Source organism: Pelobates fuscus, chromosome 4 (genome assembly GCF_036172605.1).
Source record: "Pelobates fuscus isolate aPelFus1 chromosome 4, aPelFus1.pri, whole genome shotgun sequence".
Taxonomy (NCBI): Eukaryota; Metazoa; Chordata; class Amphibia; order Anura; family Pelobatidae; genus Pelobates; species Pelobates fuscus.
This window is the reverse complement of record NC_086320.1, coordinates 300243316-300259746: the sequence shown is the minus strand read 5'-3', so window position 1 is coordinate 300259746 and position 16431 is coordinate 300243316. Positions and strand designations below refer to the sequence as shown.

Below are 16431 nucleotides of genomic sequence, written 5' to 3'. Positions count from 1 at the left end.
TTCAATACTAAAAGTCTCAGAAATTCCATTTAGTTCGGCAGGTTTGCTGAAGAGAAAGCAGTGACTGGCTGTGGGAACATCTGCAGACTATTTACAAAGCATCCTCCTAGTTCCAAATCAGGAATTACAGTTAGTAAGGCGTCAGATTCATAGTGTACCGGAGAACAATACCGAGTAGGACACAGCACACCCTGCAAATACACACACAACTGCTTTCAACAAGTATGGCAACCAAAATTAGATGAAATGACTTGTCTATTGAGCTTTTAGCTCTCTCCCAAATCAAAACACACTGCGGTTTTAATTCCAGGAGGCTACAAAAGAAGTTCAGAAGTCTGACCGAAGTGGCGTGTTCATTGCATCAGCTCAAAGCTCAGCTGATCAGCTGCCTTTCAAGTGGCAGTCAGTGGAAAGAAATCTCTGGCAATTTCAGGAAACACCCTGGCACAATTTTCAGAGAATCACAACCACAATAAAAAAAAAAATAATAATACTTTTTTTTTTTTTTTAAAGTATTTTAAATTAAACCTTTTTTTCCGTTAACATTTTTTTTGGCAATTTTTTTTAAAGGTTTGAAAATCCCATTACTCTCAAACCAATAAAATTCCAGTCTCAACTACAAAAGTGCATGTGACACGTTTGTGGTCTGCGAGAATATTATAGATCCGCCTGGTCAAGTTCTGATCCACTCCACTTGTAACTGTAGGGCTAATGGTTCAATCTTTCTGTTTTCAATTATTAGTGGGTTTTTTTTTGGTGGTTACATATTTTGGTAAAACACACTATAAAACATACTGTCTGGTAGGTTACTTAGGGTACACATTCCACACTAGATATGGGAAAGGGTCCAATGAAAACCTGACAATTATGGTAGACATTAGAGGAATTAAATACCAAGAGGCTTTTTTTTTTTTTTTTAAAGGACACAGCTCCTTAACCCCTTGAGGACAAGGTTGAGAACCCGCTGCCTTAAAGGACCACTCTAGGCACCCAGACCACTTCAGCTTAATGAAGTGGTCTGGGTGCCAGGTCCTTTTAGGGTTAACCCATTTTTTCAGAAACATAGCAGTTTCAGAGAAACTGCTATGTTTGTGAATGGGTTAAGCCTTCCCCTATTTCCTCTAGTGGCTGTCTCATTGACAGCCGCTAGAGGCGCTTGCGTGATTCTCACTGTGAAAATCACAGTGAGAGCACGCAAGCGTCCATAGGAAAGCATTATGAATGCTTTCCTATGTGACCGGCTGAATGCGCGCGCAGCTCTTGCCGCGCGTGCGCATTCAGCCGACGGGGAGGAGAAGAGGAGGATCGGAGGAGGAGAGCTCTCCGCCCACCGCTGGAAAAAGGTAAGTTTTTACCCCTTTCCCTTTTCCAGAGCCGGGCGGGAGGGGGACCCTGAGGGTGGGGGCACCCTCAGGGCACTCTAGTGCCAGGAAAACGAGTATGTTTTCCTGGCACTAGAGTGGTTCTTTAAGGACCCTCTACCAGTCCAGGGTTTACGGATTACCTGGGTGTGTCTAAGGTGTTTTGAAAAAGGAAAAAAAAAAAACACCTTAGAGTCTAAGGTGTTCTTTTTTCCCTTTTTCTAAACACCTTAGACACACCCAGGTAATCCCTAAACCCTGGACTGGTAGGGGGTCCTGAGGACTGGGTTGAGAACCCCTGCCTTAAGGACACATGACGGAAATATTTAGTCATGATTCCCTTTAATTTCTGAAGTTGTGTCCTTAAGGGGTTAAAGGAGACAATCAGGGGAATGTAGGAAAAATAATGTCTTTGAGCATTACATACAGTATGGTTTCCTACTGTTACAGTAAATGTATTTTACAAGTGAAGTACACCATTGTGCGGACTACTTTATGGCAGAGATCATAACGTCACATGGAGGAGTTTATTTCCTGATTTGTAGTAAACTGAAAAAGAAAAACTTGGGCAAAGATGGCCTATTTAGAAAAAAAAATCAACCTCGTCTATAGTCACAGCTAGAATAATTTTAGACTATACTTTGCAATTCATTTTTGAATACAATTTGGTCCTCAGTAATACAATTCTCACCATGGACATTCATGTGAACAGGGCCGCCATCAGAAATTGTGGGGCCCCTAACAAAGCTCAAGGTCTGGGCCCCGGTGCCTGCCTCCAAGCCCCGCCTCCAAATCCCGCCCACAGGAATACACACACACAGACACAAAAGGACACAGACACACACACAGAAAGATACACAAATACTGAAACAGACATACACACGTTTAGACACATACACAGATACACACACATACTGACATAGACATACATACATACATACTGAAAAACAGATATACATACAAACTGACATACAAACATACATATATACATACAAAAACGTACATACATATTGACATACATATATATTGACATACATACATACTGATATACATACATACACACACAGATAGATATATACATACACAGATACATACAGACATACTGACATACACACACACAGACATGCATGCGTACTGACATTCATGCTAATAGATAGATATATACATAGATACTGACATACACACACACATACATACATACAGACATATATACATAGATACTGACATACACACACACATACATACATACAGACATATATACATACTGACATACACACACACATACAGACATACTGACATACACACACACACAGACATATATACATACTTACATACACGCACACATACAGATACACACACACACAGACATACACACAGACATACATACACATACATACAGACATGCATCACACAGACACACATACAGACATATATACATACTGACATACACACACAGACATACATGCATACTGACATACACACACAGACATACATGCATACTGACAAACAGACATACATTTAGACATATATATATACATACTGGATATATAATCCTGATATTTACAGAGTGAGTGTAGCAGGAAGTGGAAAAGAGGGAATAAGACAGAGGGACAGTATTTAAGCTCTAAAACTGGAAGAATAAGAGTTCACCAAATCCTATAAAAACTTGCAAACAGTACACAGTAAATGTGGGTATCCGGGAGCTTAAAAAGTTAAATAACAATGAATAAAAATAAATATAAATATAAAGTGCCGATATGAATTATACTTTTCCTATACCCAAGTATGCAAATCGTTAAAGACATATAGGGAACAGCAGATACATTGCTTCTCAGTCTCTCAAACCATATAAATATAAAAGTCCATAAGATAATCACTTGAGTAAATATTTCAGTCCCAACAGTGTTAAGAGTCTCTTATTATGTATCATGAACAACCTATGTCCTGCTTGCATAAACAATACAGGATTAGTTAGGTCCTTATATACAGACTGACATATACACACACAGACATACATACTGGCATACATACATACATGCATGCAGACACATACATATACATATACACACAGACATACATACATACTGACATACATGCAGACACATACATATACATACACACATACATACATGCAGACACATACATATACATACACACTGACATACATACATACATACATACATACATGCAGACACATACATATACATACACACAGACATACATACTGACATACATACATGCAGACACATACATATACATATACACACACAGACATACATACTGACATACATACATACATGCAGACACATACATATACACACACACACACAGACATACATACTGACATACATACATACATGCAGACACATACACATACATATACACACAGAGACATACATACTGACATACATACATACATACATGCAGACACATACATATACATACACACAGACATACATACATGCAGACACATACATATACATATACATATACACACACCTCATTTACCAGCCACCCTCATCTTACCTTTAAGTTGCAGGAGGGTGGCTGGGGATGATGGGAGTGGATGCCTCTGGTGTCCTCTCATCTCAACTCATCTCAACTCCTCTCCTCTCTTCTCCTCTCCCCCCGCGCGGAGTTAGCTGGGAGGAAGTGACCGGCCGTCACTTCCTCCCAGCAGCACTTGCGGTGTAGCCGCAATTTTTTTTAAAGGGGCCCGGTCGCGCAATTACCCGGCCGCAGCGCTGACCGGGCCCCTGAAGATATAGGGCCCAACGGGTGGCCCTAAATGCTTGGGCCACCTGATGGGCCCCAGTGCAAATGCACCTGCGGCAGTTTCGCCGCTCCACGTGGGGCCCGGGCGGCCGGGCCCCCCAGGGCCGCCGGGCCCGTGACAACTGTCACGGTTGTCACCCCCTGATGGCGGCCCTGCATGTGAAGAACGATTTTCATTTAAATTTATATGAAAGATTTATCAAATTACATCACAATCGAGTTCAGTCCAGACTCAGTCAGGGAACACATTTCCAATTTATATATATACATACACACACACACACTATATATATATATATATATATAACACTGCTCCATATCTGCTCTCCCTGTATGCTTAAAAAGGGAGCCAAGATGGAGGAGCTCCCTTGCGGGATAAAGAGGTGTGAAATTCTACATTTATTTTTCACACCTCACACAAATACATATTTGTTAAATATAAGGGTTAAGTAAATAATGTTGGCTTTTCAAAAATTCAAGAAAGTGACAGTTCCACTTTAACTCATTATTGAAAGTCAATTCCCCCTATTTTATTTTATTTTATTTAATAACTGAAGGAAAGGAGTGTAATAGAGTTGCAGTCCAACAGCAATAAGCAGCCCAGTTTGGAAAAACCAAACAGCAATGGATACCTAAAATCTGTTAAAACTCCCTTGCATCCATTAATCAGTATGTTTCGTTGGTAGATAGTTCACCATTGTATACAGTCCAAAAAGGGCAAAATACATACCGTAACTACCAGGTAAAATACTGCAAATAAAATACATACGTTTTCACTTATCACATATTAAATGATAAATTTGACAGACTAAATTGTTTAAACCCGTCTTACTAGACAGGGGGATTGCTCAGAAAATGCTGGGGAAAAGCATTCTAATTTTCAAAATGTTAAAAATGTCTTGTCACGCCAGCTTCAAACATCCTTGCTATTCCCCCCAGGTTTTCCAAATGTTGTCATCACATTCAAATGCGGCCAACATTCTGTGAAGAGAAGTGTCATAAGATGTGTGACCAAAAGGATAAATATAACGGTACGACCAATCAAATTACATTTTATTAGCCAGTCAAGCGAGTGTCTCTGTGTTTTTTAAAACCTTTACGTATTTTATTCTATCGATTTGTATTTGTGAAATCATTTGAGGGGAATAAAAAAAACAATGATTTGTGCTCAAAATTCTCATTAGCCAGGGCTTGACAAATTTGTTTGGAATCTATAAGCCAGCAAAAAAAAAAATTAGCCAGTTATTTTTAAGGGACACTATAGTAACTAGAAGCACTACAGATTAATGTAGTTGTTCTGGTGCCTATAACCTGTCTCTGTAGCCTTTTCAATGTAAACGCTGCCTTTTCAGAGGTCTGCAGTGAAGCCGGGGCTGGAAGGACGTCATATTCCGGCTCCTGGCATCATTACACAGCTCGAGGGAGCAGAAAGGAGCTGCAGGGAGACTGCTCCCTCACGCGCTGCCCCAGCCTGCCTCTTTCATACCTCCCACGGGCGGCCAGCTACACAGCTTCCTGAGCCGGTCGCCTCTATGTTCCCGCGGGTGGCCGGCTACACAGCTTCCTGAGCCGGCCGCCTCCATACCTCCCAGGGCAGACGGCTACAACGCTCCCTGAGCGGGCGACCAGCCGGCCGGCTCCATTGTTTGCCCAGCCGGCCACTTTAGGTAAAAGGCTGACAAATCCCCGACGCCAGGGCAAAATTTCTAGTTGCCATGGCAATCTGATGCCTGGGATTGGTCGAGCCCTATATAAACTGTTTCTTTTCTACCACTGGATTGAATCTTCCATTAGCAGCCAGCACTGACTCAACGTGTCAGACATCCCTACACCTGTTACTATATTACAGGAAAGAGCATCAACAGATTCTGCCTCCATATCATGTGATTAACCATGTCACAGGACTCGAGTTGTGCATGTGCAAGAAGAACAATGGAAGCCCCACAGTCTCACAATATCTGCCATAATTTGTGACATTTTGTACTGTCACAAACGCACAGGAGTAATCTAGTGATGAAACGCTTGATGGCTTAATTTGCTCAGAGATTCTGGAAAGTATTGCTTCCTACTGGTACATCTCTCTTCCACCATAGGCGGTCATGGCAACTTAGGGTGTTTTTGCAAGAAATGCAAAAAAAGTGACAGTGCCACTTATGTATATTGTGTTTAAGTGCATAGTTCTGGCATTACCTTATTTATACTCAAAAGACAGCACTTAAGGGGGAACTGTAACTTTCCAGAAAATTTGGATCATGTTCCCTTATCCCTGTATTTGACAAATATCTATGTGAGGTATGACAAATAATGTTACAATTTAGTCATTCACACCTCTTTATCCTGCAAATGGAGGCCTCCATCTTGGGCCCCACGCTCTGTCCATTGCACCTGGCAGTCAGCATAGAGAAAAGGAGAAATAAAACTACTGCAGAGTTTGTCCTGTATTTGCATTGTCTTGGCTGGATGTACATTTAGGGTTATTTACTAAAGTGAGAATTTACAGTAAATTAAACATACATTTCACATTTAAGGCTAAAGTAGCTGAACTGAAAGCACAGCTATGCTGGTTATGCTGCCTCATAATTTGAAATTCACTTTTAATTCTCACTTTGGTAAATAAACCCTTTGTGTGTTGAAATTAAAGTTATAAATTACTTCCCTGATACTAAAGAGAAAAAAAAAAAAAAAAAAACACAGTGTTTTCATTTCTATAAACATGATTGATAGTGAAAATTTTAAATATGAAATCAACCAAGTATGAGAAATATATACATAAAAGGGGGCTATTTACATAGAAACATAGAATGTGACGGCAGATAAGAACCATTCGGCCCATCTAGTCTGCCCAATTTTCTAAATACTTTCATTAGTCCCTGGCTTTATCTTATAGCTAGGATAGCCTTATGCCCAAACATAGTTTAAAAGGAACACAGCCAGGGTTAAATTCGGGTAAAATCATTTTATAAAAATAATAACATCTGAAGGTAAGATATCACCAATAACCCATCCCGAGTGTTCCTTTAAAGTTGGCTACAGATCGCTATAATCCACCATTTAGTGATAAAACATCAATGTGTTTATCAAGTAAAATTTCATTTTCGAAGATTTGCTTTCTAGTTATCTCACCATTTTATATTGATGAAGCAGTAGTAAAGAGTTACTTCAAGCACCAGAACCATGTCAGTAACTTGAAGTGTTCATGGTGCCTAGAGTATGTATGCGCAGTGTTTCACTATGAAATGCTTCACAAATGGAGTTTTACACCTCTGTTGCCGATGATGTAACTCCACAAGCCAAAGCAGCATCATTGGGGCATCAATAGCAAGCCCAGAAAACAGGCTGCCTAATATGAATTCTATACATGCATGTTTTGCAATTCACTGCCTGAGAGCAGTCAGCGGACACTCTCAGCCAATGAATGGCCATCCAGATGTGGTAAATTCTTCTTCAGAGCAGACCAGGAGCCTGGTTAGACCCACGTAAGAGGGCTAAACAATTTGCCTCATTAGAGGGGAACGGGGCCTGGTTAATCCTGGCATCATAACCACCACAGCGGGCGATGATAATGGTGATGATGTTCAAAGTAAACCTAAAATATATGTGCATATAATGCCAGTAACTTTTAAAAGCAAAGAGAAAAAAATCTAGATGGAAATGAAGGAGCTAGACCGAATATATTTACACAAGGCAGACTGCAGTATAAGTTACCAACATAGGCTTTCTTTAGCTGAGCTGAAAGCATAGATAAGATATAAGAAGTATATCCAGTAAAATTATGGACCGTAAATTAGTAGCCTCAAATTCAGCAACTCTGTATTCAAACAGTTGAATGTGATGCTTCTGATAGGATGATATATGTATAATCTTCAAAGGACAAAATACAAGCCAAACTGGTTTTCATCCATCCCAAGGCATTAGCTAGTACAACATCCCAAAATGTATGCAACCTTCAATGGAATGACTGAACAACAAAGCAGTTAGACCACTTTTTAATGTTTCCAATACTTGTGGTTATTTATAGACAATTCTCCAACTTAAAGATGAACTGACTCTTGCAGGGAAGTGACATTACTGTCTGTTCTGGAGATCAGATGGTTTTTAAGGGATAGATGTTCACCGTTGTCCAACATATATACCCTCCTCCCCACCCAAAAAAAAAATAAAATACAGGTCTATTTTTTTTACAGTATCCCATCGCATAATGACCAACAGGAGCAAAAAATAAAACCCTCACCTTAAGGTGTGACATTTTCCCACTTAGCAGTTTGTTTAGTAGAGGCTCTCTGTGAGATTGTGTTGTAATCACCTCTAAATCACATGACACAGACCTTGCATGTAACGTTTACATGCTTGGCCCAAAATAACACTTAATAGATCATACATGTGTCACTGAAGGCAAAATGCAGAAGAGTTTCTGAGACCAAGTCATATTCAGCAGAAGTTGAGGGACTTTGCCTCATTACATACTTAATATTTGTGTGAATGTGCAGAAATAAAGAGAAAAACAAGGATGCTTCTCATGTAAATAGGGTTTTTAGAGTCACAAATGAGAAAGGCAATAATGTATTCAGAATCCTCAGCCAATTGCTTGTGGCATACTATCAACTATGACAATATAGGCCAATTCTTTTAATAGAAGGGGGGGGGGGGGCTTGTACTGTAGGGATTATACAATAACACATTATTGTACATCAGTACTTTGCTGTATCCCTTTACCCAAGGAAAAGTGTGTGTGTGCGTGCACATACTCCCCCCCCCTCTCCAAAAGGTATCCCCGGCTGTTGAAGATTTTACAACTCCTTGTTAGCCTAATGGCTGGTGAAGTGTTTTGGGAGTTGCAGTTCAACAACAACTAGTCGGTCTACTTGCCAGCTATCTCAGGCATAAAATATATTTAAAGCTGTGAAGCAGCAGGAATCAGTTTATGTCCGTAATAAATGAGGGTTCACTCTTATTCAAGTGTTCGACTATGCAGACCCTGTTTTGAAGTTGGTTTAATGTTAAAAAGAATTCTCACACAGAAATGGCAGATTCTGTCTATCGGTTGTTTACCTAATCACGTGGTTCCGTATGGTTCTATTCACATGTTAAAGTTAAATAAAGAATTTTAAAAAGGACAGACTACACTTAACTCAGTATAGCTCGGACACAGGATTAAACATGTTCTTGGTAATCTAAGTAGTTGAATGTGTGCACCGAAGCAGCAATAAATAAGAGAAAATATTGACCTCTAACAGCTGGTGTACACACTGTACTCAAAGGGCACACTCCTAAACTTCAAATGTAACCCCTCTCCCCATAGTCTGCCTGTCAGTATACACAAACCCCTCCCCTCCCAAGTGTTAAATAAGGAATACAATGTCAACATCCCAAGCTCCTCCCAGACACTGATTGAGCTGGTATAAGAGGAGTGTGTTTTCTTGGCAGGGAGCCCTTCAAAAACCGTTACAAAGGGGGAAAAAAAAAAGATCAAAATCAAATCAAAAGCCTGATCTATGCTCTGAGCAAGTTGATCTTCGGTGACCTGCTGTATGACAGTGTCTATTGTCTATGTTCAGATGGGGTCAAAGTCAAATGTTTGACAATCAAGGCTTCTCAATGCAGTGTGGATTTTGGTGTGACATTGCTATAGGTGGAAGCTAAATAAAAATGAGATTATGAGACATGAAGCCCTTAAAGGGTTCTGGGTTAAACAGTGCATGGTAAGGGTTTAGCCTTTGCAGTGTGGTAATAGATGCCCAGTGCATGCAGGCTTGTCACAGAGTCACAGCTGACGAGTCTATAAGCCTATAACCCTCTTCTATACACAGACGGAAGCAATGCCAGCCCACCGAAGAGGCCCCTTGGCAGCTTATGCACCAGAAATCACATATTGTTATTCCTTATTTACAGAGCTCAAACATATTTCATTACACTCAAATCACATTTTGATATTCTTTTAAAAATAATAAATTCTATTAAAAAATAAAAAAAAAAAACATCAACGCTTTTAACACAGAAAGTAACAGTAAAGATGAAAGTCTATATAAACGGTGCCTGGGCAATGGGAATGATGGGTAACAATCAGAAGGCTTAGCTTATCTACACAATGAAAATCTAATATTTAGCACTTTTCATGTGCCCTTCATGCTTATTGAATAAAAGGTTTGAAGAGCACACATCAGCACCATTTCATAAAGCTATTCTAGGCCATAATGTAAATGAATCCTTTTTAATGACCAATAACCCATGGAGTGAAATAGGAACATGTTATTTTTAGAGCACCTTTACGTGCCTGTCGTTTAGAGTCACTAGAGTTGATTGATTTTACACAGAAAATATATTCTAAGTTGGTTCTGTGGGATCTATTACGGTAAATCAATTAGTAGTTAAAATTGTTTCAATACAGTCATAAGCAACACAATTTTGCAGTTACAAACCAGAGTTCAAATTTAATGGAAATGATAGGTTTTTAACTTAATTTTGGGGTTAACACCCCAAAGAACCAGTTATGCCTACGTACCGGTAGGAGTCAAATTATTATTATCATCATCATTAGAAATGCTAAATCCGTATTTCCATGTAAAACCCACCACAAAAATTAAGAATTAACAGTAATATGTTTATAAGCCATGGAATAACTTCTTGGCCTGTAAGATTTGCCCAACCTTGGCATTCCATAAAAGGTAAGTACTGTCACGTTTATTCAGTTACTCATCAAGGGTTATTCAGTAAGGTGATAACTTACGTGAGAAGTAAGAATTCAATAAGAATTCAAAGCAAATTTCAAATTTAAGGTCAAAATAGTCTGGAAAACAAATTCAGCTATGTTTTCCATTAAACTAATCTGACCTTTTTAAATTCACTTTGATTTCCTCACCTTAGTAAAAAACCCTGATAGACTTCATATTGAACTCTGTAAGAGGTTGAAACACAAAACAGCCCTGCCAAATTGAGCTGCAGAGTGCATGGGGGTTGTGACAAAGTTCAAACAGTAAAAATTAAAATTTCTCATTCAGAGAGTTTTTTCTCATAGTAAACACGCACAAACTCCAGAAATCTGATCTAGCGTATCACATGGCTCATTAACGTAAACTATATTTATATCTATAGCACTGAATCAATATCATCAATGACCAACAAAACAAAAGGGCTTGACACACATTTGAGTAGACAGAACAGACTGAAATCACGAAGATTCTACATAAAAAAGATACATATCACCATTGTGGGTCAAAATAAAATATGATTCAACGATAATCCATGTTACTACAGCAACAAACAGAATCAGATCATTTTTATAGATTATATTCTAAGTGGTTAAATCAGGCTGATGCCTTTCTAACAATCTATTCAAGTTTAGAATACATGGTGGAATTCACAGACAGGTTACATTCATATAATGCAGTCTTTTATTATCAATTATTTATGAATTTCCAACAAATTCCACCTCTCTGCAGTGGAAAGGAATAGAAATGTATGGGACCTGTTGAAATACACAGAAAAGGCTGGCATGGAAGGATCAACTCCCACCATTCACAGCAAATTGGGTACTTTTTAGAGAACAATAGAATTTGTATGTATTACAATTGTAGGGTAAAAAGGCTGTTGATCTTTGGCAAGATTATATAACCAGTGCATTAAATGCAGGTCAATTTATTTTTCTTTGACAATCGGGTAACAAAACATTCGTTTGCTACAAATTGCAGGTCACTAGACCTTAAAAATCGATTAAAAGTTAATCTGCATTAATTCTTCACCAAAAAGGTTTAGTCATCAACCTCTTTCGCAGAGAATACAATTGGTGCGCTGGCATATTCTTGCATTGCAGTAACACACCCTGGTCTCATGTTTCCAATCTGTGGTCCAAATCCTCTGCTTCCAGAATTAAAAGTGCCCTTTCCCTAATTTTATTTAAAATTACTCTGTGATTTGACAGAGGATATCAGACGAGAAAGTCCACCAGAACTTTAAAAATCTGAATATAATAAACCCTCCATGGTACCATTGTAAAAGAAATATTACCACTGCATATTAACACTAAATTAATTAAATTTCAAAAGGTATATAAAGAATGTATTTTTAATGAAGGTTCCTGACTAGCCCCCATTCCTAAATGCAGATGCTGCAACTCAGGTTGCCATAGTAATGTTAACAGGGGTTTGACGCCAAAAGCCAAATGCTGTAATTGAGATTGATTTGAGAGAGTAAACAAATGTGGTGATAACTCTTTAAATACCAGAGGGGATGATGGACCTGTTTCCCAGCACAATAAATGTGACACGTAATTGAGCTATTTATAGAATTTAAGAATTTGGTGTTTCAATTAAGAACACAATGGCTAGATACTTGTACTCCCAACTGTTACAGTGACCATTACAACTCAGAATAGTTAGCAAGCCTATGTGACTGGCATGGGATCATAGGAGTTTGAGTTTAACAGCTGCTGGGTGGAGGCACACCTGGACATCTGAGTTTAAATCTATTGCAAGGAAACCTTTTAATCCACTAAGGATTGAAAAGGCTCAACATGATCCGCCTGGTAAGAATACAGTAGGGTTAGGCAACCGCAGCCGCCAAGCTGTCATATATTCTGTAATTCCCATCACCTCGAACCAACCTGATGTCTGAGGACACTAGGAGCTTTAGCACATCAATCGAATCAAAGAGGGATGCAGGGATGTCAGCCTTAGTCTTGGAAACTGATATACATACACACACACACATACATTTTGGACAAACAAAGGAGGATATTGAAGATATAAGGCAAACACACAAGCAAAACTGATCTTTCTTCAATATGAATAATTCAATCTATGAATCCCATCAAGGAATCTCTAGGTTTGACATAAATGGGCAATGAATGGCAGGGAGGGGGGAGGGGGCAAAATTCCAGGAGATTGGGAAGGACTGTATTAACTATTTCCTGCTAAATAGCCTGCCATCTAAATGTGATAAATCAAAGGGCCTCTCCGTGTACCAAACAAAACATAAATAAAACAAACCAGTAGTACTACTATGCTAGACAATGAATTTATAAAGCTAAAACAATGGAGAATTTTTCTATCCGTCAGAAAACAGAAAGAAGACTGTTCATTGTGCATAACATGACGATGACTGTGAATGACATTGGGCTTGCTGTAAATTATATTTTTAGGGCATATAGTCTCTCAACCATGACTAGTGTTTTTTTTAACATCCACTCTCTCTAGATCATACGCGCATTGGGAGGCTGCAGACCTCCCAACCATGACCTAATATAGAGGGGGCTATAGGTTGCAGATCATTGAAACTGGTAATGGGTTAATACTCTGCCTTCTAGGTACACAAGATGGAGAGTCAAACATATCCTTAGTAGATGCAGTTGGCAAAAGTAGAGTTAATCAGCCCATCTCCATCCAGGTAAGAGGTTTATAGGAAAAGAGATACTTCTACTACTAACCTAGCACTGCCAGTGGGTTAATATTTCCATCAATCAGCACAAGTAGGAAGCAATGCATAAACCTGGTGCCCCCAGGCATGCATAGTGTTAATTACTCTCATCCCAGCAACAGTAGATGCGATGACAGGGACACAGGGGATACTTTGAGCTGCACAGATCATTGTATAAGTGGGGATGCTGTGCAGACAACATTATACCATGGGCATTGAGGATGCCATGACCGGGGCACAAGGGATACTGTGCAGAGAATTTTATTCCATGGAAACAGAAGATGTACTATACTATACCAATAAGGACCAAGGAAGCATTGGGCAGAGATTATTTTGCCAGTGGCACAGAGGATACTATACCGGGGGAACCAAAGAAGCACTGGGCAGAGATTATTTTACCATGGGCACAGAGATGCTACACCAGGGGCAAAGAGGAAGCATTGCAGATATATTATTGAATGGACACATAGAATGCTAGGCAGAGATTATTATTCAACGGGCACACAGAATGCAATGATGAGAATATTATTCCATGGACGCTGAAGACGGAAAACCGGGAGTATTCTGTGCAGAGAATGTTACACCGTGGGCACTGAGGGCACTATGCCAGGGGCACAGAGGAAGACATGGGCAGCAACGAGCACCCTCTGCAGTGACATTATAAAGGGGAGGGATAAAGAAACAAACCACAAAACCCCGCAGTCTGAATAAATGTCATCACCCCCCTCCATCATCACCCTCTGCCATAGGGGGTGATCACATCCAGTGCATGGGCGGAGTACACATCATCAGGGTATCTCTTTACCTTCAGACAGCTCCAGCTCCAGCTCTGCCAGCCTGGCTCTCACCTCCAGGGGTAGGGGCACCCCATCCAGACTGCGGTCCGCCATGCTCTGTGTAATGCTAGCTCCTGGCAGCCCCTGCTCGCTCGCTGTCTCTTTGTCAGCCTCTCCTCCTCAGCCAGGCATGGGGGGGGGGGGGAGCTGGGCTAGCAAAGGAAATGCACTGATTGCGCTCTCTCTCTCCTACTCCTCCTCCTGCCGGGTGTTACTGGTGGCAAATAGCTGCTTGCTCTGCCTTGGTTTTCCCTTTACGATGTGATGATGACCCCCCCTTTTTTTGGTGCTGTCCTCAGTTGGGGAGAAGCAGGCTGCAGTGCATCAGGCCAGCTCTGCTATTTGCATGGAGCACACAAAGCAGCCCACCCTGGCAGGTCTGCAGAGCATTCTATGGGAGCTGCTCTTTCCAGCTGGAGGGAGGGGCTCCCAGTCCTACACACACACAGAGACAGGCACCTTAAAGCCGCAGTGCCATGCACCGAGCACCCCCCACCACTCACACACTCCTGCACCCTCTCCTGCAGCTCTCAGCCTGCCTCACTGCATGTCTGTCCGCAGCATCCCTATCTCCAAGCTCACCCTATGGGCACATCTCCACTGGTGCTGCTCCCACGTGGATAGCGCGGGTCACGTGACAGCAGATTTGACATCACTAGTGTGAACAAGTGGAAATGTCAGATTTAATCTCCTTTTTTTATTCTGTCCTCAACCTTACACTTTGTATTGCTGCAGGAAATGTTTTTTTGTTGTTGTTGTGTTTTTGGGTTTTTTTTTTTTACATTTCCATTGCTTACAATTTACATGATAAAAAAAAAAAAAAGAAATAGCTGAGCCTGTTAGTAAAATCAAAAGTTTTGTGTAAGCAGATCCAAGTTCAATTCCATTTACTTCATGAATTGTTTCAGTTTGGTTTCTCTCAGTAGACATGTAATGGAAGTATAAATGTGTGAATGTGTGTACATTTTTTTTTTGTTATGGCTACATTTGCAGAAAATAAAAATATATACATATTTATGTGCTAATATATACATTTTCAATACACTTATCTCATAGATATCTAGTTAATTATTCTATCATTTGAATAACCGCTGTAACCTAAATCACTGTAACAGGTGATAGCTTATGAATATCCAGAATTTCTACATTCAAAGTATTCTTAATTTAAGAATAACTAATATGCTTAAATATACAATTGTATGTCTAACCCTACCTAAAAAAATATATATATATATATATATATATATATATATATATATATATATATATATATATATATTTACATGGAGGGATGTATCAATGGACAACATTAATTGTTATTTGAGCAATAACAAAAATAAACTTTTAAATTGCTAAAACAAAAATGTGCATGTGCTCCTGATATATTAATATATTTGTATGAATGCACCATTTACAGATCTGTTTTGGAATAACTAAATACATGGATAAAACTTACATTCCAGAGTTACAGTGTGCCATCTGGGTTTCATTGCAGTCTGTGGGGGAGATCACAAAAACAGCCCCCTTTATAAATGTGTTAAGGGGACCTCGTCTTGAATTAATTCTGCAACTCTCCTTCTCATGTCATTTTAATCTTTAAACTTTAAGCACCAACAATTGAAATATGTGTCTGATACCCGCCAGCAATATTGGGTTTCAGTTATCAGTCTTTAGTTTTATGGGGAACCAAGGAATATTTTAATGAAACACAACATTCACAACTATGATATGTATAGTTCCACTGTGACTTGGGCCTTCAGATCAGGGTGCCCATCATAAAGTATGGTACTGTAAAGAATTGTAAGTTATGTATAATGTTGGCGCATATTCACCAACAATTCTAAATATTTTGAAAAATATTCTGCAGATCTTTGTGTAAATGTATTAATGACTGCAATGGCATAAACACGCAGGTTGCAGTAGACTAGAAGGGAAATAATCAGTTCTTGTATGCTGATTGCATTTATTCAGTAGGGAAGGGTTATGGTAAATTAATTAAAATATGCAAAATGTAAAGATGTATCAAACTGACACAGTGTCATGACGTGTCT

General features: G+C 39.5%; 1 protein-coding gene across 3 annotated transcripts in view; it reads right to left on the bottom strand.

Annotated features, from left to right (window-relative positions):
- Window positions 1-14912, bottom strand: part of DIP2C (disco interacting protein 2 homolog C) — a 446084-nt gene extending 431172 nt beyond the window's left edge. For all 3 annotated transcript variants that reach the window (XM_063452241.1, XM_063452243.1, XM_063452244.1), the window contains exon 1: window positions 14350-14912. In XM_063452241.1, the coding sequence (XP_063308311.1) occupies window positions 14350-14434 (85 nt within the window). In that variant the 5' untranslated portion in view covers window positions 14435-14912. The remainder of the gene's footprint in view (window positions 1-14349) is intronic.
- Between the last annotated feature and the right edge of the window lie 1519 nt (window positions 14913-16431).